General features: G+C 60.5%; 1 protein-coding gene across 1 annotated transcript in view; it reads left to right on the forward strand.

Moving 5' to 3' along the window:
* Positions 1-13,708, forward strand: part of ANKS6 (ankyrin repeat and sterile alpha motif domain containing 6) — a 51,867-nt gene extending 38,159 nt beyond the window's left edge. Inside the window, 4 exon segments of the mRNA XM_058302622.2 lie at positions 62-245; positions 1,910-1,977; positions 7,259-7,375; positions 13,604-13,708. Of these exon segments, the coding sequence (XP_058158605.1) occupies positions 62-245; positions 1,910-1,977; positions 7,259-7,375; positions 13,604-13,708 (474 nt within the window).
* Positions 13,709-24,592: the final 10,884 nt, after the last annotated feature.

Consider the following 24,592-nt stretch of genomic DNA (forward strand, 5'->3'; position numbering starts at 1 on the left):
GGCCTGGTCGAGCCGGATTCCTCAGCGATGGCTAATGGGCATGTCCTCTCCTGTCCAGCAGAAACCGGAAACCGGCACGAGGCCTCAGTCCGGAACGTCCACCACGTCCAAGAGCACCTCCCCCACCCTCACGCCCTCCCCGTCCCCCAGAGGCCACCCCGCCGAATCCCTGGTGTCCTCGTCCTCCTCCCACCGCCAGTCCAAGAGCAGCGGGGGCTCCAGCAGCGGCACCATCACCGACGAGGGTGAGCCCCGGCCCCCCTGGTGTGGCGGCCCCACACTCACGGCCCCCTGCGCCCTCCGCAGCGAGGGCGGCCCGGCCAGGGTGTTCCAACTGAAAAAACAACTAACAAGCAACGCTGTCGCCCCTCCTCTTCCCGGCTTCTCCCTGATGCTTTTGCCCTCACTGCTCCCCTTGTTGCGTAAGCTCCCGTACTTTCTGAGGGCGGGACCGTTTTGCTTTTATGCTCAAGCCTATCCCCTGGGCACGCCTCTACAGGAATCACGTGCCTTTCCCTGAACCTTGTACACATCAAGACTCTTCCAGTTGCAAATGAACCTGGCTTAAGGGAAAAGCAAGAAAACCTGGTAAGGCCTTGGCTCACGTGAGGGCAGAGTCTAGGTGTGCTTCAGGCACGGCTGGATCCAGGTGCTTGGGAATGTTCCTCTGCATAGCTCAGGCCGCCTCCACACGGCGGCAGGGACGTCCACCGGCAGCTTCGGGCCGCCCTCCTCTTCCTACTACCCTAGTGACCCCGGCGGGAAGAGTGCCGCTTACCCCGTGGTTCCAGCGAAACCCCGGGGGTAGAGGGCGCTGACCTGGCGTGGCCACGTGTTTACCAGGCCTTGGGTCGTTTGCCCAGCCTTGACCCAACTCTTGGTCCATGGGTCTGTCTTCAGAGCTGGGGTTGGGGTCTGTCCTTCCGCCCCTCTGTGGATGGGGGTGGGGGAGAAGTGGACCCTCAAAAGAAATTTGGGTGCTATTTCCAGAAGGAGGAAGGGGGATGCCAGGCAAGCGACAGTACTGGGAGAACATGGGAGCCTGCCCTTAGCCGTCACCCGCCTGTGTCTTCCCAGCCCCCTGTGAGCTCCTGCACGGCAGGCGTCCCCAGCACGTAGGGGGCACGTTGACAGTCACTATTGGATGAATTAACGAATGAACAAAAGAAGGCCCTGGGACCTCCTAGCCGCCGATCTGCTGTTCTTTGCATTGCGCCCGCTGCCCCATGGCCTTTGCACCCCTGCCTCCCTCTGCCTGATGTGCTTTTCTCCCGGATGTGTGCACGGCTCACTCCTTCATTTCCTGCTGGCTCTCCCCTTGCCTGAGAGGCCGTTGCTGACCCCCGCCCCGCTACCGTCCTGTACCGTGTGCTGTTCTGTCCTCACCGCGCTCGCCCGTCGGTCAGCTTGCCCGCCCTCTTGGTCCTGCTGAATCCTCAGGCCTGAGGCATCACCTTCCCCCCGGGAGCCCACGGCCTCCACCCAGCTCCAGCCCCAGGCCCCCTTTTCCCCCAGGCTCTTTATTTGAGGACTTACCCGCAGAGCGTTTGCTGCCAGCCTGGCTGCCTGCAGTCAGGAACGTTTTTAAACATTTTAAAACATTCTTGGGCAGAGGGGCAGGGTGTCGTCCCCGCAGCCCTGGGGAGTTAGCGGCCGGCCCTGCTCTGCCCGTCGCGGCTCCGCAGCCCGATTTGGGTTTCGGGGGGGTCCCGCGGGCCTGCCTGAGGGGAACGGAGGCCTGGCTTTAATCACGGAGCCCGTTTAGAGCTGCCTCCCACAGGGGCGCCTCACGGGGCTTCATTTGAAACACGGCGGCCACCTCTTGGTAAGACCTGAAGGCTGCTCTTCTGACGCATTTTAAGAAATTCTAAAATGTGTTTCTTTTCCCCCACATCTACCCCTTGTAAAGACGAGCTGACTGGAATCCTCAAGAAATTATCCCTTGAGAAATACCAGCCCATTTTTGAGGAACAAGAGGTAAGGATGTACTTTCTGAATGTCAATTTAAATCTCACTGTGAAAAAAAAAAAACACCCCATGTATCTGAATAGGTCGGTTTTCAGTCTGCAAGCGTGGACTGATCTTTTTCACCAAGGCAGCTGAAGGAATAGAATTTGTGCTCAGCACATTTCATACAGCGCGTGGCGGTGAAATGCCGGGACCTTACGGCCCATTTTGTGATGACAGAATTTTTTCATTTTCTGCCTGGCTTTGTCTGATAAAGTTTGTATCTGTCTTGCAAACATTGCTGGTCAGGGGGAATGACAGGCAGGCTCGCAGATTTAAAATGGGCCCAAAGCAAATCCTCATGAATCTGTATTCATCTGAGTTCCCATAAGCCTGAGAGCACTCAAAATCACATCTAAAAGTTGCTCTTTTGCAGTTCTTCAAAATTTTAAGCACAGAGTTGCCATCTGGCCCAGCAACCCCATTCGTGGGCATATACCCACACACTTGTCCACACAGATACATACACAGATGTTCACGCTAGCCCCAGAGGGGACGCCTCCCAAGTGTCCATCGACTGATGTTGGATAGATAAAGCATGCTCTCTCCATACGAAGGAATATTATGCAGCCACCAAAAGGAAGGAAGTCCTGACACCTGCGACAACATGAGTGGGCCTTGAAGACATCGTGCTAAGTGAAGGAAGCCAGGCACAAAGGGCCACGCATTGGATGTTTCCATTTATGTGAAAGGCCCTGCCTGAATAGAGACAGAGCGTAGGTTTGGTGGTAACCGGGGCTGAGAGGGCTAGGGTGAAATGAGGGGGTGACTGCTAATGAGCATGGAGTGCCCTGGTGGAGTGATGAAAATATTCTTAGATAGATGGTGGTGGTGGTTGCACAGTCCTGAGTATTTCAAAAATCATCACCTTGTGTATTTTAATGTATGCTTTGTGAGTTGTGACTCAAGAGAGCTGTTTAAGAATATTACCGCCTAGGCGAAGAAAACGCTTCTGCAGAGCCCCCAGCCCCAGGGCCTGATCGCTGCTGTGAAGCATCCTCGGGCAGCTTCGCACAGGACAGCTGTCATGGTCACAGCAGCCGGCGTTACACCCACCCCCCGCCCGCTGAGGTTTCAGGCCAGGAGCTTGGCCTTCGGGCTCAAGAACCCGACGAGAGGTGCGGCCACTGCCTTCGCTGGCCGGCTCCCCGCGCCGTCCTCTCCCTTCCTGCCTCCCTGGTGTTGCAGGATCCGACAGCACAGTTCCTCTCGCCAAGAAATCGTCCCGGGTACCTGGCGGCTGCCTGCTTTTTACATAGATGTGTGTGCGCGCGTATACGTTTTAGCGTCTCTATTTTTCTCGCATCCCTTCCACCTTCTCTTCCCACATTCTTGGAACGCACCTCCAAGTACAGCTGGATTCTCGAGGAATCCTTCTTTCTGTGTCACAGCCTGTCGTTGGCTCTGATTGCTCGGCTTTACCCCCGTTCCTGAGCCCCTGTCGGTTGCAACTCAGGCGGTTCCCGTTGTCCAGTGTAGAACCCCAGGCCGACCTCCAGCCGGGGTCACGAGCTGGCGGGATCTGAACGCGAGGGGGAAGCTGAGCGTGCAGATCTGCTGGGCTTTACCTGGGCTGCCTGCAGACCTCCACACCTGGTCAGGGAGGGGGCCAGGGGCGGGGGTGGGGAGGGCCGAGCCACGGCCTGGGGGTTCCACGGGTGTCGGGGTGGCGTGGAGTCCTCTCGGGTGAGGCCCCTTTCTCTACCTGACCCAGACACCGGCCTCGGTACGAGCCAGGCCCAGCTGTCCCTTCCCGGTATCTGGCGTGTCTCTGGGCCGTGTACAAGCTGGGTAGCGCTTGGGGGGGCTGCTCTCCAGATGGGCCCACAACCTTGTGCTCCTCTTGGAGGCTTTGGTAGGACTGAGGACGGGACCCCACAGAGTGCCCCTGCCCTGGCCGCCAGCCCCGCCCCCCAGCCACAGGGCTACTTCTTAGGACCTTGCAGAAACTCCTTGAAATGCCTGGTGTGTGGAAGGCACGTTTCCCTGCTCTCCAGGGCTGGTAAAATCTCGCCCTGTCTTTATCTACCCTTCATCATCGGGGAGAATTTGGGAGAGGGATGGAGTTAATACGTGCTCTCACCTGGCCTTATTGAAACTGAGGATAGACTAACAGTTTTCATTTTTCCACCTGTATAATGATGCATTTGATTTGGATACGTGTAATAGAGAAAAAAAAACCCACAACGACATAATGGTGCCTCAAACAAAATAGAAAGGTATTTCTCCCATAAAAGGTCTGAAGGTGAGTCATCTAGGTACCTTCCAATTCTCTTTTCGTAACCCTGGGATGTAGCACTTGTTTTCAAAGTCCAGTATGGCTGCTAGAGCTCCAACCATTGTATCCACATCCCAGGTAGCAGGATGGAAGAAGAGGAGAACAAAAAGTCGTGTCCCCTCCCTTTTTATGGCAATTCTCCCAAACTGCCACCCAACCTCTTTGATCCACTGGCCAGAAATTTGTCACATGACATACTTACCGGCAAAGGAAGGTCAGAACTGCAGTTGTTAGAGCTGTGCAGAAGTGTACCCAGCTGAAAACCGGGGTTCCACCCCTCAAACATTGGGGCATGGATACTAACAGGACACAGCATATTTCTGCCTCATCCCCACTGACCCTTACAGGTTCTCCAGGCGGGGAGCAGCCTCTTGTTTCTCCACCTAAAATGAGCGGTGAGGGTTTGACCCCAGGGTCGCCAAAGGTCAGAGGTTGAGAAGCCCAGTGCAGATGGGGGGGGCAGAAGAGTGGCTGTGACAATTGTTCGTTCAGTCAGCAAATACGACACCCTCCTACCCCCCAGCCCCCTAGGACCCTGGCCTGGGAATACAGAGCCCCTGGGAGCCTGGGGGAGGGTCTGCAGATCGAGGCCAGAGGAGCCCCCCGCTGCGAGTCAGGCTGAGCTCTGGAGATGGGGGACGGGGCGGGCAGGGGCCTTGCTGCTGGCCTGGCAGGGCAGGGCTAGGACGGCAGGCCTGGGGGAATAACAGACCCTGGGCAGGCAGGGCCCGGGTGCGAGGACTCGACCCCATGGACCACAGGCTTGAGGTGGGCGCATCCAGAAAGACCCCTGGGGGCTGGGGGGCAGCACTGTTGGGGAGGGGGAGGAGCGAGCGGGAAGGTGCCAGGTCCCCAAGTGAGGGGCGGGAGTGGAAGACAGCAGAGAAGTGGGGTCCCTGCTGCGGGCATGGGGCCGTGGGGAGGAACATCCAGCTGGCCAGGGGCAGGTGGCCTCCCCAGAACCGTGTGGCCCGTGCACCCAGCCCTCAGAGTGGCCCGAGCCCCTGAGCTGCACAGAGAGCAGAGGGCTAATCCCCACCAGCCCGGGGCAGCTGCCTCTGAGGAAAGCTGAGGGCCGGGTGAGGGCATACCCTTCCCCAGACATGCACACCTGGGTTGAGGTTTTGTTTTAACACCTGATATTAAATGTAGGCTGAGATACTCTGATGATCCAAATTGACCCTTTTATTCAAGGTCTTTTTCTAGTTACATCATCAGCTGGTGCTTGGTAGTAATCCCTCGGCGCCAGGGAGGCTCATCCCCAGGGGTCATGTCCCGAGCTGCAGGGGGAGGTAATGCATTTACATGCTGAGTTTAGCTTAGAGAGTGGCCACATTTGAGTAATATGGAGCTCTCAGGAAGTAACTCTTAGGTACCCTGCAGCTCTAGGCCTAGTTCATATTTCAGGCACACAGGCTCATAATCATAGCCATCAGTATAAAGGGCTCATTATTGGACCATCTGTCTTTATTGGTCTTCACCATTGCACTTGGTGGATTGTTGCTGTTTTTAAATCCGGGGAAGTATTAGAAGAAACAAGGAAAGTTAGAAAAATAAATTTTCTTTTGGAAAAATAATCTATCTACACATAAATCAGATGCTTTGAAGAAGTTCTTAAAAGGTCTTGTTCGGTGTCTGTGAGGAAATAGAAAATAAAGCCTGCTTGTACAATGGAGAATTAAGACTTTTCACTCAGTTGTGGAAAGTTTTATTTAAACGAGAGCACTGTTAGAGAACATACAAGTTGATAGTTGCTAAACGGTGGTTCGCAAAGCTGCCCCGTGAGGACAGGGCTGGGGTCTCATGCTTGCCGGGTAGGACACCGAAGAGAGGCAGCCTGCCCAGGTCCCGCCTGGCGGGTGGGCACTGGCACCCACCACTGTCTCTCCCAGATGGGCTACCTCCCTCTCCCTCCGGCCAGGGAGGTGGCCGAGGGCGGCCAGCCTCACGCCGCCTCCCCCAGGTGACGCTGTTGCCGGCAGCTTACTTGTGCGGCTGCGACCTCGTCCACGCAGGCAGCGCTCCGTGGGGGAAGGCGGTGGCAGGGTCCCTTCATTCTTGAGAACTGCAGCCCGTCAACACGGGGCTGCATCCTTGGGGGAAGCCGGCGAATCTGGCTGCTGCAGCCCCTGGGAGGGGCCTCGGGTAAGGGCGGGGGCTCAAAGCCAGCCTTACCTCCTCCAGCCGGTGGCTCCGCTGCTTCCTCTCGCCGAGCCTCAGTTTCCCCATCTCTACAATGATGCAATCTGAGTGTAACTCTCAGAAGGGGCTTGGCGTCATCACCCCAGGAGACCGGCCCTGCAGCGGGCAGGGTAGGGGTGCGGGGGTCGGCCCCCCGCCCACCCCCGCCCACACCCGAGCCAGGGTGCCTGCCTGCCCCCCACCCCACCTCGGGATGCAGAGGCGGCCCTTGGCCCTTGCTCTGCAGCAGAGGCTCTGGTTTCTGCGTGCAGGGGCAAGGGCGGTTAGGATTTCACCTGAGGAAATCAAGGCAGGCGCGGTGCCTGTCTCAGCCCTCCCCAGCCGCCGGTCTCCTTCCCTGCTTCCGCCTGTTTGTTTTCTCACTGTCTCTCCTCAGCCTGCCTCTCCTTGTCCTCTCTGGGGCAGACGCGGTGAGTACCGCCTTGTGCGCACATGTCCTTGTGTCCCCCATACCCGCAGCGCTGCAGCGACGCTGGAGTCAGCTGCCCGCCAGCGGGCCTCGGGTTTATCCATCCCGGCCCCCCAGACGGCCGTCTCAAGGACTCTCCTCGCCTGTCCCGCCGCCAGGGTCTCTCCACCCGCGTCTGTTTTGAAAGTCTGCGGACTCGAGCTGAGGGCAGTGTGGTTTTAGAGGGAACGTGAAGGCCGGAAGCGGCAGTGGTGGCTGGTCACTGGTTCACTCCTAAGCGTCGTAGCTCATGTCGCGCTCTCCGTTGTGGATGTGAAGAAGGTGTGGCGGGAGCAGGTGGTGGTGAACCCTTCTCTTCCCAGGTGGACATGGAGGCCTTCCTCACGCTCACCGACGGCGATTTGAAGGAGCTGGGGATCAAGACGGATGGGTCCCGGCAGCAGATTTTGGCAGCGATTTCGGAACTGAACGCAGGAAAGGTATCGCTCTCCATCTTTTTCTTCCCTTGTTTCAAACAGCCATGGCCTTGTCTGGGATCCTAGACCGTCAATGTTCCCAGCTGCCTCTCCTCTGGCATTTCCAACAGAGGCTCGCTTGCATGCTTCTCTGGACAGGGAGCTCACTACCCCTCAGGGTGTCCTGTCCCCGTTTCAGACCAGTTAGGTCATTTCTCAGATCCAGGTCAAATAGTCCCTCAGGTTATTTCCACCCAGAGGGCCGGGCCTTCCCTTCCAGAACGCCACGGAAGCAGAGCCCTCGGTTAAGACGTGCTCGTGCAGTGAGGCCGAGGGTTTGAGTCCCAGCTCCTCCACTGCCTGCGTCGCCTGCCTGGGCAAGTCATGTACCTCTCTGAGCCTCGCGTCCCCCTTCTGTAGGTCGGGCATGACAGTGTTGTGCAGCCTGAAACGCTTACTGAGCACGAGGCAGCCTTCCACTGCTGGGATTGTGGATGGCTTCCTGCGTTGTTGTCTCCTTCTAAATTTGTTTCATCAGCTTGAAAGCCAGAGATGAGCAAGGAGCCACTGCCCCCAAGGCAGAACAAACGAATGGAATCCTGCTGGCACCCTGTCACCCTGCAGGCCCTGACCAGGCCTTGCCCCTGGGCTGTCCATGCTCCTTTGCAGTCTTTTCTCCTTATCACAATAGAAGCTGGATCTGTTTCTCATTCCAGCGACACCTGAGTACCTGTCGCTCTTTCACGCTTTGCCAGACACCTTCCCCACTTGTTGGACAACGCCTCCCGTCAGGGATTTCCCCCGTTATAAATAGCTCCTTAAGGGACAGCTCTCCCTTTTTCTGTTTGTCTTACCCCGGGCTGAGTTCCACAGTACGAGGTTGTGTCAGAGAACGTGACCAGTTTTATGGTTCTTGTAAGATACTGCCCGGCTAGGCACAGAAATACCGAGCGGGCATCACTCCATCCGCACGTAAACACGTGTGCGGCGCTGTCGCACGCCCGGCCTCGTGGCACGCACCTCCCCAGCTGATCCCCCCGGCCAGCCCGGGGGCCGAGCCTCCCTCTGCCTGTCCAGCTGGAGAGAGCAGGGGCTTGGGGAGGGCAGGCCTGGCCAAGGGGCTGGTGCAGCAGAGGCAGGGCCCCCGCCTGTGCCTGGGCCGCTGGGGCCGCCGCTCCCGCCCCGTCAGCAGGGGTGGCTGTCCCTGCGGCAGGTCGTCACTGACCCCGCGGTGGGTGGTCACTGTCTTGTTCTTATTTTGCCTGCTAAAGCCTGTGAGGTGGCCCTCGGGCGGCTTAGGTAGCGCTGCCTCAGGCGGTTGCAGGAGCCGTCTTCCCTCGCTCTTCTTTCTCTGCAAAGGACGGGTTCCCAAACACCGGTCACGTCTTCCACCAGGGCTGGACCAGCTCGCTTTACAGATAGGGAAACTGAGGCTCAGAGCTGGGCAGAGAGCCCGGACTCGCAGACCAGTGAGACAGGAGGGCTGGGGAGGTGGGGGGGCACAGAAGCCCCGGGGGTCTCACCAGTGATCAGCCAAAGCCAGCACTGAAGTCAAGGGGGGGGACTTGGATTTAGTCTGGAAGTGGCGCCCTTGAGTGTGTGTGTGTCGCAGGCGCGCTGTGGGTGTTGAGCATTTAGAGGTGGAGTCGTGACCCCAAGAAAGCCGTGTCGATGTCCTGACTCCCGTCCCTTGGAGCAGGGCCCTGGTTTGAACTCGGGCCATTGCGGGTGGACGTAGCTCGGCTGAGGCCGTCCTGGGCCCGGTGGGCCCTGCCGGGACCGGCGTCCTCAGGAGAGGAGAAGGGGGCGTGGGACGGCGGCCGCGGGCCGGGGAGCCCAGCACAGGCCACGGAGGGCACGCGGCCAAGTGGTCTCTTCCATGCCTCCCACCGATGGCTTGCAGTGGCCCCCCGGGACCTGCAGCCCACCATGCTGGCCTCGGGCTGCAAGCCAGTTGCTGGAGTCACTCACTAGTCCCCACAGACCGCCGAGGGCAGCGCCAGCTTGGAGTAGAGGAGTCGGGGGCATAGAGAGACGGCAGAACTTGCCGGAGTCCCACAGCCAGCAAGTGGCAGGGCCAGGGCTGGACCCCAGAGTTGTGCCCTGACCTCCACGTTCTGTGCCTCCGTCTTCTGGAAGCGAGTGCCACAGCGAGGCGTGGAGAAGGGCACTATCTGGAGAAGTCCACTGTGACAAGAACAGGCTTTTCTGCCGCCCAGCACTGGGTACCGTGCTGCGCCGGGCCGGTTCTTGGGTGAAGAGCACGGGCGCGCGTGGCTCTGAGGGCCGTCCTGGCAGCCGTCAGACGCCCTGCTCTGCTCGGCTGGGCCCAGCCGGCCTGCCTTCGGGCCCCCTGCCTCGTTCTTGATTGCCTCCGAGCGCAACCTCCCCTTCTGTTTTCCTTTTGCAGCGCAGGCCCAGCCAGGACTGCTGCGTGCGCATTGGAGGTGCCAGCTCAGGACACCAGGGAGCGGGGCGGGTCGGCCTCCCCGGCGTTGCTAGTGCTTCTCCAGGCTGTGGTCCACTGCACGCCGGGGGGCTGTGCAAGCACTGAGTGGGCTGTTAACAGCATTTTAGAAAATGAGAGAGGGTAAACGAGAAAACAGCATGCTTCACGGGGGGGAGGGCAAGCCTCGTTTTGGATTTATGTGTGTGTACGTGTTGGCATGTGACAGGGCTGTGCTACAAGCTGCATTCCTCACACCGTCAGAAGAGCTTTGAGTGTTTTAGCTGGGGTTTTTTCCTTTGTGTCTTGACTGCCTTACACAGCTGATTTGGGCCACGAGACCTGCTGGGGCCATCCTGGGATTTGAGGTGTCTGTGTGCCCAAGTCTGCCTCCCGGTTTGCTGGTGCCTCAGTTTACCAGGGCCGCTGCTGGCTGGCTCGTGGCTCGGCAGGGCTGCTTTCTCCTGGAGCCTCCTGGAGATGGCTTGCTGCACGGCCGGGGCTCTTGGTTTGTGTCCCTGCCTCTCCTTGTGTCTCGTCCCTGCCCCCTCGACTTCTGGCTTCTACTGCCATGTCCACTGTCCTCACTTACGAGGCCCCCGGTCGCTGTGGGTAAAAGCCAGGCCAGATCTGCTGCAGCCTCGTCTAAATGGGACCCTCGAAGCTCCTCTTCGTAAACGAGTCCCTGCCCTGGTTCACACTAACGTGTTCAAGGACGCTGTTGGCAGGTGGGTTCCCATCACGGGAACAGGGCTGGAGACTCAGATGTGGCTTTTGTGGGGACGTCATTCAGTCCCCAGCAGTTTCAAGCAAGTCGCTTATTGGAGAAGGTCAGCCCCAAATGCTGATTTTAGTTTCGTCCTTACTTGGTCCTAAGCTGCTGCCTCTTTCTGTTCCCGTTTTCCAGGATTATCAGAGCGGTGCATATCCATTTTGCTAAATTTGCACGGGGCCAAAGGGGTGAGAAGATGTTTTTAAGAACTCATAATACAACCTCCCAGAGGCCCCTGCTGGTCACATCTTGGGCAGATTACTTTGTAGTGTTTTGTGCCAAATGTTTTTTTTTTTCAGTGTGGCTGACATAAATTTGGGTCTATAATTTTACATCTTACTTTCTTCATTTAACATGAAACGTACACAGTCATCTGTGTCACGAAGAACTCTTCTTAAGGGCTAAATTTGCATGACTCTACTAAAAAAAATTTTTTTTTCCATAATCACCTCTGGGTGGATATGTACTATGCCAACATCCCATCGGGAATGCTGCAGTGCACAACTTTGCTTCTAAGGTTTTCTCATCTCCTTAGAATGCACACTTCAAAGTGGAATTACAAATCGAGGGTGTAAATCAAGGTAGATAATACATACTCCCAAATTACTTTCCAGAAAGAGCCAGCAAGTGGGGGGGTGAGGGGTCTTTCAATTTTCTCATCTTTTTTAATTGGACAGGCCAAAAACGGTGCCTCATCTTCAGCCGCACTCCTTTAAATCCCGGATGGATTGGACCTTCCCCTCCTCCTTGAACGGCCGTTTGCTTTTCTCCTCGCCAGCAGGTGCTTTGGCGCCGAGCCGGCGTGGCTGCGGGTAGCTGTGCTGGTTTTAATCTCCCCCGGCTCCCTCCTGGTTAGGGGCAGCGAGTTCGGGGCCCGCATCCCGCCCCGACCTCGTTTCTCAGACGACGGCGGCGAAGGGGCCGTTTCATGATGAAATGGCCTGTCATCCCGTCCTTTATGTCTCGGCCTTGCGCAGCGCAGGCAGGTGGCGGTGCCCCCGTTTTCCAGGGACGGAAACTCAGGGAAGGGGGGGCCTGCCTGGGGGGCCTCAGGTGCTCGGACCCCACGTCAACGCTCCGTCAACCCTGCAGCTGTTGGAAAGCCCTTTCCCAGCTTCTTCTCACTCCCTGGCAGAATGCAGGGAGTCCCTTGCTGTTCTCTCGCCTGCCTGGGGGGCCTCGTTAGCAGGGGGACAGGAGAGGGACCCCTCCGGGTTTTGGGGAGTCTGTGAAATAAAAGGAACCTTGAGGGCCAGGCTTATTCCGAGGATTTTTTTTTTTAACCTTTTAATCGTAGGAGATGTCCTGGCTCTCTACGGCCACTTGTGTACTGTACCTCAAGCCGGGTGGCTCAGAGCAACAGAGGCGTCTCGTCTCTCAGCTCCAGAGGCCCGAAGTCCAAAGTCAGGGCGTCAGCAGGGCCCTGCTTCCCTTGACACCGAAGGGGAGAGCATGTTCGGGCCTCTCTCCCAGCGGCGGCCCTGGGCGGGCTTTGGTCGCGGCAGAACTCCATCTGCCCCCGTGCCCGCGCGGCTGGCTCTCTCGGAGCCCCGACTTCCCCTTCCTGAAGGTCACCAGTCATCCCAGACCAAGGGCCATCCTACCCCAGTCTTTCTACCAGTTCTGTCTGTAACGACCCTTTCCCCAGAGAAGGCCACTCTCCTGGGACCAGGGATTAGAGCGTCATTTCTGTTTTGGGGAACACACCTTAGCCCGCCACAGAAAATAATCCGCCAGAGATTATTCGTTTCCACAGTGCTTTACAGCCAGGACCACATTTATCAGCTGATTTTGAAAATACCGGCCCTGCGGGAGCCGCGGGAGGAGGCGGGCGCCGCGGCTTCCGGAAGGGTCAGGCTGTGGTCGGAGAGACAGGCCTGCGGGTCTGGGGATGGCCCAGCCACCTTGATGCCGTGGGCTGCTCTCATCTCCTTCAGAGATGAGAAGCATGTTCTAGAAGGAAAGGTTTATTGCACAGCTCTCAGGCCTTTGTGCTTCGGAGGAGGGTTTTTTCTGTCCAGTGTTTTAAAAACAGCTGGATGGTTTGGTCCCCGAGAAGGAGGCGCCCTCCGGCCGCGGGCTCTCGGGTCACCTCTGCCCTGCACGGGGCTGATCAGAACGCCCCAGCGCCGATGGAGGGGCCAGGCGGGGCCGAGGGGCAGACCTGTCCTTCCTCTCGTGTCCTCTCGTGTCCTCGTTGGCCTCGAATCGCCGCCTCCTTTCAAGCCCCAGCCGACCCAAACGAAGCGCCGTCGCGCCGGCTCCCTGAGGGGAACGCGGCCCAGTGTGGTCAGGAACCTTGGTGGAGCTCAGGGAGAGAGGAGAAAGCCAATCATGACAGGAACGGCGGGCGTCTGCAGGTTCCCGGCTCTCTGGGATGCTCCGTGGCCCCCTCCCCGACGTGCTGAGTGGCCCTGGGAAGGTCCTTCGCTCCTAGTCAGGCACTGAGGGAAGATGCCTCTCTGCCGCCATGGCATCACCTGAGGTGACTGAGAGGGCCCAGAAGGCCTTGGAGAAGCTCACCTCACATTCCCCACACCCTGGGGAGTTCGTTTCCTCAGAGGGGGGGTGTGGGGGCGGGTGGGAAGTGAATCCTTATGGAGATGAATCTACGTCTTTAGGGCGAGGCTGAGCACGAGGCTCATCTCGCACCCTGTGGCGGAGCCAAACGAGCTCCCCCTGAATTTTCTAGAAAGAGCTCCTCCGAGCGAGGCAGGCAAGGAGGCCTTCCTTCCTGGCCACGTGGTCTGGGGCCTCCCATCCTGGGGGGTGGCTGCACCCCACATCTCAGGGGCCTCCCCGGCACCGCCCTGCCGCGGTTGTGGGTGCTGGCAGCAGATCCGTGGGTGCTGGGGGCGGATTCTGACTCGGTAGGTCGTTACTCAACTCGGTTCCCTTTCAATGAGGTCATTTCTTTTCCCCACGGCACCCATGGGTTTTTCAAGTATGAGCTGAGAACAATGCTGCATCAATTGAATTAATGGGGAAAAGATTTAACGAGACTCTCTGTGTCTGTTTGCAATTTCCCCTGCAGGGCCGGGAGAGGCGGATCTTACAGGAAACCATTCACAACTTCCACTCTTCCTTCGAGAGCAGTGCCAGCAACACCAGGGCCCCGGGACACCTTCCCTGTGCGTGAGCCTCCCCCCAGGTCTCCTCCGCCTTCCAGGACCGGCGCCCCGGCCGCCTCCGGCTCCTGCTGGCCGCGGGGACACGCCGTCTCTGCCACTGCCCTGTCTCGGTCACCCCGGTCCTGCGCCTGGAACTCCCCTTCCTCGCCTCCCTGCTGACCAGTCGGCGGCGCTCGCCGCGGTCACTTCTGGTCGGCCGGTGGCTCGGTTCCGCACAGTGGCTTGGGCGCCCAGCTCCCTTAGCTCGTGGCGCTGCCAGCCGCGGGGGTCCCTCGTGGCTCCTGGGTGGGACGGAGGCACAGCCACTTCTTAACTGCCCTGCCCTGGAAGGGACACACAGCACTTAGTCACCTGGCCCCACTCGGCCACACAGGAGGCTGAGAAATATCGGCTCCATCCAGGCGGCGGCTGTCCAGCAATGCCTCTCTACTTAGACGGGAGCGCGCCCTTCCTGGGAATTAGCCCTCCCTGCCTCGTCCTCCTGTAAAACGCCGACCTCTCCCTCTGGCTCTGTCAGGCCACGAGAGGCCCTTCTGGACTCCCTTACACAGACTTAGCCCTCCAGCCTCAGGCACCCGTGCCGTCTTGGGTAGAATTCTGCTCCTTGTTGCACCTGCTGCATACAGTAGGTGTTCAGTGTGTGCATGCCGAATGCGTATTCTTTCGCGGAAAGGCAGCCTTTGGTAGAGGTTGCTGGGTGAAGCTGCCTCCTTCCTGGCCTTGCTATTCCTTTCCGCAGAGGAGGGCGGGTTTAGATGACGCCCGCTGCGCCCGCTGCTCGCCCCACGTTGGAGGCTGGAACAGAAGGCTCCAGAACAGCGCGCTGCAGGAAGACTTCGATGCTTAAGTTTTCTAGGCCAAGACGTAGAGAACTTGTCATTTCTTCTGGGCTCCATCATCACCATAGAGTTTCTCAAAAGGGCACCGGCCTGTGCCGTTTCTCCCACGTGGCATCGTATTAGAAGGGCTCGGGCTTTTCAAATCCAGTCGCTCTCTGGAGGGTTGCAAGTGAGTAATTCACTCAGCCAAGGTGTACTGGGTGCTGGGGTGCCCGGACAGGCCAGCCCCCGTCTCCCCCGTCAGGATCTCAGCAGGCAAGAAAAGATACGTAAGTGGAGGCTCCCAACCTCAAGAGGCCACGTGGGAGAGAGGAACTAGCGTGGGCATGGCTCAGGTTCTGAGTTCAAATCCACCTGTGTGGCGGGCACAGGTTACAGAGCCCCTTCATCAGAGCTTAGAGAGCCGGGGCATGGAGTCCCGGGTCCTAGGGCGTACTCAGCAGGTGAGAACCATGTGTCCTCAGCCTCCCATGGGTGAGGCAGGGGTCTGCCCAAGGGTCCTGGGGATGGACAAAAGCCCGACGACCGGCCACGAGCGGGCGAGATTGACAGCGGCTTATTAGTCACCTGTGCCATGGGAGGACGAGGACCCTGCACGGGCCGCACCAGGGAGCAGCTGAGCCCACAGGAGCCGTGCGCGGCAGCCTTGTAGTAACGAGGGGCTGGGGTCACCCTCGGGCCCCACCATAGGACGTGATCAGCTTGCCGGTGGGGACGTAAAACCCGTTAGGCTGAGGAAGGGTGGGGTGCAGCTGGCCTGGCTGGCGGGGAGCTAGCCGGGTGGGGCCTTCCCCGTTGGGTGGGGCAGGCCGAGCAAGGGGGGGTCGGGGGCCCTGCAGAGCTCAGAGGTGTCAAGGCAGCGCTTGAATTCGAGATCTGACGGTCCGAGCCACGGCAGGTAGGATGGAATCCTCACCTTGAGAGTAGCCCCCTTGGCCTGGCGGCCACTGGCCTCCCCAGGAGGTGCCGTGTAGGCTGTGCCCCCCCCCACCTGGCTTTGAGAGGTGATGTCGCCCCTTCAGCCAGAGCCGCCTCGTCTTCCCGAGGGGCCTCCTTCTCCTCTGCCAGCTGACGTCCCACCTGGCTGGTGATGAAACGGGTTTGGCAGAGACGCCTTCGGTTTTCCCGCGATGCCGTTTCGTCCTCTCCGCCCCCTGGAGGCTGGCGCCTGCCCCTCGGGGAAGTCGAGACACTGGAGGGAGCACACTTGGGGTCGGCGCTGGTGGGCTCCTGAGCCCACGTCTTCCACGAGCCCCCGTAGGTTCCCGGGCCAGGCGCGCCGGGGCCCCTCGCTGTTCAGCCGGCTGACGTCTTCGGAGGCTGTGGATGCGCCGAGGCATGATTGTCCCTGAAATTCCCGGCGCCTGGCTTTGTTGGCTCCGCACGCTTTGCTGTCCTGTGCCCCCTCTCGGCCGCCGTCCGTTTTGCTGACCCTGTACTTACCTGTCTCCCCCTCACATGCGTTCAGTGAAGCCCCCCGACCTGCAGGGCCTGGGGGCTTGAACTGCACCAGTGCAGCTGCTGGGGTCTCATCCAGCGACCCTGCGCGGGGCGGGGCTTGCTGTTCCCATTTCACAGACGGGAAAGCTGAGCTCGGGACGGACACCTTCTCCTCCGGACTCCCGTGGGCCCCTGGCTTGCCCTTCCCGGCAGTGTGCTGGTCAGCAGGAGGCCGTGCCATCATGCCGCTGTGGCCCCTCCTGCCCCTGCGTGTCCCCCGCCCCTCTCTGGGAGGCTGCTGCTCCTGCACCACCTGCCGCGCTCACCCCAGGGCCCCTCAGCATCTCTCCCAGTGCTGTCCCTGGGGTGTTGATCGGTTTCTTGTAAAGAGAAAATGGGGGTGTACGTGTGAAAGGGGTCAGATGGGCTTGGCAGACCCTGGTTAAAGCCGGGTGACGGGGCTGTCTTTGCTGGGGACAGCTCAGGACCCTTCACAGGGGCCCCGTGGGTGGCATTGCTTCCTAGCCGATCGTCCGAGGTGCTCATGGGAGCCTGGAGTTCCCTGGACGCGGTTGCCGAAGCCCTGCTCTGACGGGGACGGCGGCAGCCGGAGGCCTCAAGGCCCTCGGGGAAGAGGGGACAGCCCATGGCGTTGGCTGGCCGGGGTCCCCTGTGCTCTCCCCAGCCACACTCAGATGGGGGACAGGGTGGGCAAGCTTCCAGACGTGGAGATGGCCAGGACCTGCCCGGAGGCCTCGGTCTGGGGCGCTCTGAGGGTGGAGGGCGTTACTTTCCTGGCGATGGTGCGGCGCCCTGCTGCCGTGGCACCCCGCTCCCACCCAGCCTCCTGGCTCCAGCGCAGACCTTTCACCGTGTGCAGGCCGGGAAGGAGGTCGTTGTCGCTTTCAGTCCTTCGTTCACCGAGCGTTTGCTGAGCGCAGCCCTGTGCCCGCCCCGTGCTTGTGCTTTGGATCTGGAGAGGAAAACCGGTCATTTCTGGCCCCAAGGAGGCAGGGTATCCTAGAGGAACTCTCGGTGCTTAAATAAAACGTTGCAAAGCCACGTACGGTGTCTGCCAAGGAAGGCGCGTGTGGCCGGTCGCAGCACAGAGGTGTTGGCAGCCCGGACGAGCCAGTTAGGAGAGAGCACGCTTGAGCTTGAACTTGAGCTGGGGCTTAGAGGTTGGGTCTGGGCGCAGAGCTGGCAGCTGGGAAAGAGAAGGGCGTCCCAGGCAGGGAATGGCATGTGCGAGGCGGGCAGCACACCGCATTTGTAGACGGAGCGTCGTCTGGTACGTTAGATGCTGCTTTTCCAGTCGTTAGTCCTCTTCTTTGAAACACGTAGAAGCGATCTGCTCCCCTGGAAAGAGAACGGAGCCGGGGCTGACCACGCCAGGTTTCAGCCTGGCCACTGCCCGCTGGGTAGCACTGGGCATGTTTCTTCATCTCCTCGAGCCTCCCTTTGGTCCAAGGGGAGCTGAGAATCCGCTGCAGGTCAGGAGGCCCATTTCACGCTGGGTGGAGCTGTGTGGATGTGCACAGTCTTGATGACTGCTGTGTGCTTGAACTCCTCTCTCTCGTCTCTCCCTCTTGTAGCCATGGCTGGTTGGGTGAGGCCGGAAGAGGCAGCCTCCGGCAAGAGGTAGCGGCCTGTGCGCCGAGGAGGCGAGGGCTGCCGCGGGTCCCCGCCCTCCACCTGTGCCCGAAGCGGGGTGTCGGCGTCACCGGGATTCCCAGCGAGGTGGACAGAAGGAAGCAAGACCGCAGGAGCTGAGCAGATGGCGGGGGAGCAGGGAGCCTGCCGTGAGCCGCCGTGGACCCTGCTGAGCAGGACGGGCTGGGGCGGGAGCTGCGCGAGGAGCCGGGGTGCCTGGAGAAGACCCCACGGCCCAGGGTGAAAGTGTCAACGGAGGGTGGGGGCGGCGCCACCCCGTGCTGCCGTCCTTGCCATTTCAAACTGGATAATCACGTCTTATTAGCCGGGAGGTCCTCATCGCCCGAGGAAGGGGCCCCATCGTTTTCCCTAATAAAGTGACACCAAACCTTGCAGGGCCGGTGTGCGCGCGAGCCGCCTCCCTGGGGGGTAGGCAGTGCGCCCCTCCCCTGGGGTTGCTCGCTCACTCCCGAGGGCTGGCCTCGGGGCACTGCTCCCTCTGGGCACACAGCCTAAGGATGCACCTAGGTGAGGAGAGCCGATGTCGCTCAAGCGGTTGAGCACCTGCTTCCCATACCGGTTGAGCACCTGCTTCCCATACCGGGTTCAGTCCCTGGTGCCTCCTAAAAAAAATGAGCACAAGCCAAAAACAAACGAGAAAACCAACTCGGGAGCCGAGGTGGCTCGGTGGTTGAGCACCGGCTTCCCACATACGAGGGCCCGGGTGCAATCCCTGACCCTGGTACCCCAAAGAAAACAAAAAGAAAAAGAATGCACGTAGGCCCTGCCTTCATTCCATCCCCTCAGCCAAAAAGCCCGTGCCAAATGGCAGTAACTGATCCCCCAGGCTTGGGGGCGACCAAGGGAAATGCGGAGAGATGGTGAGGGCCTCCGCTTGGGGCTCCCAGGGGGCTTCCTTCCATCTCCCTCACCCCCCCAGGGGTCCTCAGAGCCGCCCTGACCCTCCCCTCCAGGGAAGGCCCCCCTCCCCGGTGCTGGGGGAGCAGGCCGAGCCCGAGGCGTTCCGGGCGCCATTTTGGTTCAGTCCTCGTCTCTCACCATCAGACGCTTGGTTTGGCTTCCACGCAGGGGCCTGATTGTTTCAAAAATTGTTGTTTGCCAAAGCACGTACGTTAAATAATGTCGACTTGACTCAGCAGAGGCTTCAAACACTGCTCAGATTTCTTCCAGTGAGGTTTTTATGGGGCAGGCGCTGGTTTGCCAAGCGCTTCCGGAAGTTCTTACCTCAGCCTCACGATAACCCTGTGGGGCCCTGTGGGGCAGCGATAAAAGTCCCCTTCTGTCAGCGAGGTCGCTGCAGCGCAAGGGTGAGGACTGCCCTTCCTGGGCCCCCCTCCTGACCTTGCTGGTTTGAGCTTGGGTCTCAACTCAGAGTTCTTCTTCTCCTCACGTTGTCTCGCTGCCGTTCGGTGCACAGAGAAGCATTAAGTTGGTATAAACGCGCCCAACAGGAAAACAATAAAACCTTATTTAGTCCTTGTGGTTTGCTCACGGTTTGATTTGGGGGCGGTGGGACTTTCTGAGATACTCTGAAGAGCTTGGGGGTCCCGTTTCTTTTAGGAATTCTTACAAGGCTGGCGACTGCCTGCCTCACTCCGGCTTCAGATTGGCATGCTCAGCTCTGTGGAACCTTCTGGAAGCAGGCGGTGGCTGGAGGCCCAAGTCCGTGGGGGCCTGAGGGCAGAGCAAGGGTGCAGGGGAGGCTGGGGGAAGAGCGCCGGCTCCCCTGAGGGAGAAGGTTCCAGAAGCCCAGCTGACCGGGGAGGCCGGGCGAGCCTTCACCAGGGCGGCCAGAGGGGGGAGCTCTGACTTGGGTGGGGGTCGGGCCAGCCCGGGGTGGAGGTGCCGCGGGGGCGCCGAGGGCGGGGCGGGGGCCCCCCCTGACGGGAGTGTGTCGTCTCGCAGGGCTGGCCTGGATGCTGAGACAAGCCCCTCCTTGGGCGGTGGTGAGCATTTTACTGCGTGAAAACCAGCTGTTTGAGAAACGCCAGCCTGAGTCCCTGCATTGTGCCACCCCGGGAGCTGTGTTCAAGTCCTCGCCTGAGGGGCTTATTTGGAAACAAGGTCTCTGCCGCTGTGTTGACGTGACGATAAGGTCATGCCTAAACCCAGTGACGAGGCAAGAGGACGACAGCCGTGCGAGCAGGGGGCGGTGGCATACGTGCGGGCCAGGGAGCGCCCAGATTGGGCGAAGGCCGCGAGCTGGAAGAGGCAAGGAACAGGCCTCCCCGAGCCCTCCGAGGGCCACCCCGCCACGCCTTGGTCTTGGGTCTGCCTCCAGAACCGGAGGGAACACACGCCTCTCTCCAGCCACCTGCCTTGTGGAGCTTTGTTGAGGCAGCGCTGGGTTCCATGGAAAGCCACGAGGGGAGGGGCTCCTGACCTGGCACCCCAGTCCTTGCTGTAAAGCCTGTCACCATTCCAGTGTCATCATCCCCTTTCCCGTTCCTCCCCCTCCCACACATCTGTGCTCACACCTCAGTGTCCCCATAGCCAGGTTGTGGTGTCTAGTTTGGTCAAACGAGCACCAGCTTGATGGTTCTGTGAGGGTATTTCATAGCTTGGTTTTCGTCATTCGTTGGCTGCATCTACATCCAACTGCATCTACAATCAACACAGGAGACGTCCCTTAGCAACGAGGGAAGTCTCATCGGTTGGAGGGCTTAAAGCGAGAACTGAGGATTTCGGTGGTCAGAAAGAAGAATCTCTCTACTTCAGCCCCCGTCTCCGGGGAATACAACTTCACTTTCATTGGCGTGTGCAGCTGGTGGCCTGCCAAGCCCCATGGTCATGTCCATGTGTGGATATGTCCTGTCAGTTCTGTTTCTCTGGAGAACTCTAATACCGCTCGCTTTGTTTCTTGGTGGACTGAGGGGCTCAAGCCAGTGTCCCCACAGCCCAGGAGCGAGGGATTCAGGAACGAGGGACAGACAGGGAGCCGCCTGGCCTGGCAGTGGGCAGGAGCAAGCCCCCGTGGAGGTCCGTCTCTCCCGGAGGCCCCGGGGTCCCCGTTCCCCCAGCCCTCTTGCCTTTCTCCATCCTCCTTTCCTTTCTCAGCCTCTCTGCTTCACTCGCCTGCAGTTTGGGCAGCAGGATAATTGTCTCCAGTTACATCGTCATCAAAAACACCCCCTTTGCCCTGCAGATGGGTGTTCCGGGACCCGCTCTGGGCAGGGATGCCCTCTCCAGCCAGGGTCGCCTGCTCCGGCCAGGGACACCCACTCCGGCCAGGGGTGCCCGCTCCAGCCAGGGGCACCCACTCCAGCCAGGAATGCCCACTCTGGTCAGGGGCGCCTGCTCCGGCCAGGGACACCCACTCTGGCCAGGGGCGCCCGCTCCGGCGGACCGTGCATGCTCCCAGGGCCCCACGGCGCGCCGGCACCCCGTCTTCTCTGCCCCCTCCTTGCCTTGCCCCAGCTCCTCCCTCCGCCCTGTCCCTCTCGTCCCCCTCCCCCTCCACAGGTGCCGACCCAAGACCACCCCGCGAGGCCCCCGCCGGCGCTGGTCTCCATCTGGGCGCCTGCTTCCCCAGAGCCCGTGGGCAAGGAGCTAGAACTGGAAGCTCGCCGACGCCACCGCAGCCCCTCGTTGGCGGGCCACGGGGCCAGCTGGCTTTACTTAGTGCTCGTGGCGACCGTGGACAAGCGCCTGCGTCCGCGGAGACCTGGTGGGCCGTGGCCACCTCCCACTGAGGCGGGGCGGAGGCCTCCGATGGGCCGGACTCACACAGGCCCCTCCTCCCTCTGCCCCCTCGACCCCCCGGGACCCTGGCGGCCTAATTACCGTGGAAGGAAGCATCTGGGCCATGGGGCCCTAAACCCCAAGCTCAGAGAGGGGATCGCCCCCCGGACGCCCCCTAGGACACGCTCCAGCCCTGCTGGCCCTTAGAAACCCACCACCCCTGCTGGCAGTGCAGCCGAGTTCAGGTCCCTCCATCTATCGAAATGGCCCGTTTTCCACGTCCAGGGCGCTCGCCTCCAAAGCTGGAGCAGGCCGTGCGGGGCGTCGAGTAGCGGCGCGGAGCCCCTGCCCTGGCGTGTGTGCGGCAGGGTGGGATTGCAGGGATGAGCTGCAGTACTGAGCTCGGCAGGGTGGCTGCGTGGGCACACGCTCCCGGGCACGCGGTCCGCGTGCCTTCCTTTCCTCCTGCGCCCCCGGAGGCCAGGGCACCGGGCTGGGGACAGCTGTGCCTGCCGCGGGCTGTGCACGTGGCGGCGTGGCTGCTTTAAGGATCTCTGTGCCAGGCCGTGGCCCTGGACGAGGGCCAGCACGCACCGGCCAGACTTACTGCAGGCACGGGCAGAAAATGTTTATTTATTGGATAACCGTTAACTTAACACACGTAATTTGGTTTGCAAGCCGCAGTGTGTCAGCCAGAGCGCAGAGCAGAGAAAGAGCCGGGCTGTCAACGAGCGCAGCTGCAGCCCGTGGTCCTGGGAACCGCGCGGCGGCACCGCCTCCGTCTGCCTGGCCCCGAGCCCCGAGTTCCAGGTCACTTAGCGTTCCTGGGTCAGGGGGACTCGTTCGGTCAGTATTTATATTTACAAAGAGCTGCACAAGTAATGATCGGCTAGTCTGCTCTTGCGGTGCGTGACGTCAAATGACATTTTTACTTCCTGCGTCGAGAGCTTTCGTGACAGCCCCGCGAGGGCCCGTGGAGGAGCGGCGCTGGAGCTGGGGCCGCCGGAGCCCCTGTGCTGACCTTCCCCTCACACCTGGACAGCCCTGCAGGTGGGCCCTGGTGGGCGCTCCCCTGCAGCCGCCCCGCCGGCCACACGACAGGTTCCCTGAGCTGCCGGAAACAGCACTCGGCGTGACTGATCACCAATCGCGCGTGCCGGGGGCTCGCTGCCCTCTTAGTCCACCAGGGCTGCTGTGACAAATGGCACACAGTGCACCGGCCTGGCAGCAGAGCCCACGGGCTTGGGAGGCTGGAAGTTCAACATCAGGGCGTCAGCCAGGCCACGTGTGCTGCCCGCCAGCCTGGAGCGGGCGTGTTGCCACGTGGCCTTGCTTGGCCTGCCCCTCGGCCTCCGTGGCGTGGCCGCCTCCCCTCCTTGCCTCCCTGTCTGCCCTCCGTCTCCCTGACTCCTGCCTGAATTTCACCTGCTCCTAAAGGCCTCCTGGAGATTAAGCGCCAGCCCCATTCAGCAGCCCCACCTAAATTGGACCTTAGAAGAGCTTCTCCAGGGAAGCGGATTTGGCTCAACGGATAGGGCGTCCGCCTACCACATGGGAGGTCCACGGTTCAAACCCCGGGCCTCCTTGACCCGTGTGGAGCTGGCCCATGCGCAGTGCTGATGCGCACAAGGAGTGCCCTGCCACGCAGGGGTGTCCCCCGCGTAGGGGAGCCCCACACTCAAGGGGTGCACCCCGTAAGGAGAGCCGCTCAGTGCAAAAAAAGCACAGCCTGCCCAGGGATGGGACCGCCCACACAGAGAGCTGACGCAGCAAGATGACGCAACTAAATGAGACACAGATTCCCGGTGCCGCTGACAATGCAAGCGGACACAGAAGAACACACAGCGAATGGACACAGAGAGCGGGCAATTAGCGGGCGGGGAAGGGGAGAGAAATAAATAAAATAAGTCTTTTAAGAAAAGAAAAGCAGAGCCTCTCCGTGCACAAACCCGCACCTCAGCTGGTGGCGGGCGCTCGAGTGGGCCCGGGTCCAGGGGCGTCCTTTGTTGGGGCGCCGTCCGCCTCCCTCAGCTGGTCCTGGTCCCGCTCCCCATGCGCTGTCCGAGTTCAGCAGCCCCGGCCTCCCCTGGTGGCGGAGGTGGCGGAGCCCGAGGCTGCAGTCTCGCCGCCCCCCGGGCCCCCGCGTGTGCACCTCCCCGTGCGTGAGTCTTACCACACGCCGCGCTCGGGGGTCCCCGCTCTGCTCCCTCTTACACGGCGGGGCGCACAGGCTCCCCCAGGCTGAGGGACACCCCCCAAGTGCACGCAGATGGCTCGGGTAGGGCAGAGGCCGCCCCTGCTTCCCGGGCCTCCCGCAGGTTTCGCACGCGAGCCCGTTCAGTCCTTCACCCTCCCGAGTCGGAGGGGCCGCCCTCACTCCCCACCCTACGGATGAGCAAGGCCAGGCACAGGCTGAGCCACTTGCCTGAGGACCCCCCACCCGGACGTGGACCCCGTGTGCACGGACTCGGCCACGGAGGAATCCTGAGCAAAGCCGGTGACCACAGGGCAGGGTTTCCCACTCCTCCCCGCGTCGCGGGCCCCACGGAGGGCCCGGGTCATAAGGCCTGGGTTGAATTCGGGGCGACACCACTGGGGGCCGAGAGGGCAGGTCCCCACCCCCGTGGCCTCGGTGTGCCCCCTCCGTCAACTCCAAGGCCGCGGCGAGGCCTCAGGGAGGCCAGGGAGCATAGTAAACTGTAAAGTACCGTGCACGTGCTGGTTGGAGCCTCCTCCTCCAGGGACCCTGGCACTGACCGGAGAAGAGGAAGGCGCCAGAGGGGAGTGGGGAAGTTGCAGTAGGTGGAACCTCGGCGTTGCCATGGGAACCAAAGCTCCAAGGCTCATCTAGGCAGGAAATACCATCTGGTTTTAAACACCCAAAAGCCTCGGCTCACACTGGACTTATTTCTGTAAACAGCAGAATTAACATCATCCTCTTGCAGCTACGTCAGCCCAGAGCAATCTGGAGATTATTTGTCTTTCCCCTGATTTCCATGGTCAGATGTAGACAGAGCACCTCAGGAATTCCTCGTCCATCGACCGTTACTTCCAGAGAAACATGGACACGCCACTTAGAAAATCCGAGCTTACAGGAAGAAAGGCATGGGAGGCAGCCACCCGCTTCCCAGGCTCTGTCGGCCGAGCCGGTGTCCAGGGACAGCAGCTGGAAGCCTGGGCTCCCAGTCGGAGCTAAAGCTGGGAGGCGCTTAGAAAGCATCCAATCTTCCCTCCAAACCATGGCTAGTAAAACAGGCT

The sequence above is a fragment of the Dasypus novemcinctus genome, chromosome 8 (genome assembly GCF_030445035.2).
Source record: "Dasypus novemcinctus isolate mDasNov1 chromosome 8, mDasNov1.1.hap2, whole genome shotgun sequence".
NCBI lineage: Eukaryota > Metazoa > Chordata > Mammalia > Cingulata > Dasypodidae > Dasypus > Dasypus novemcinctus.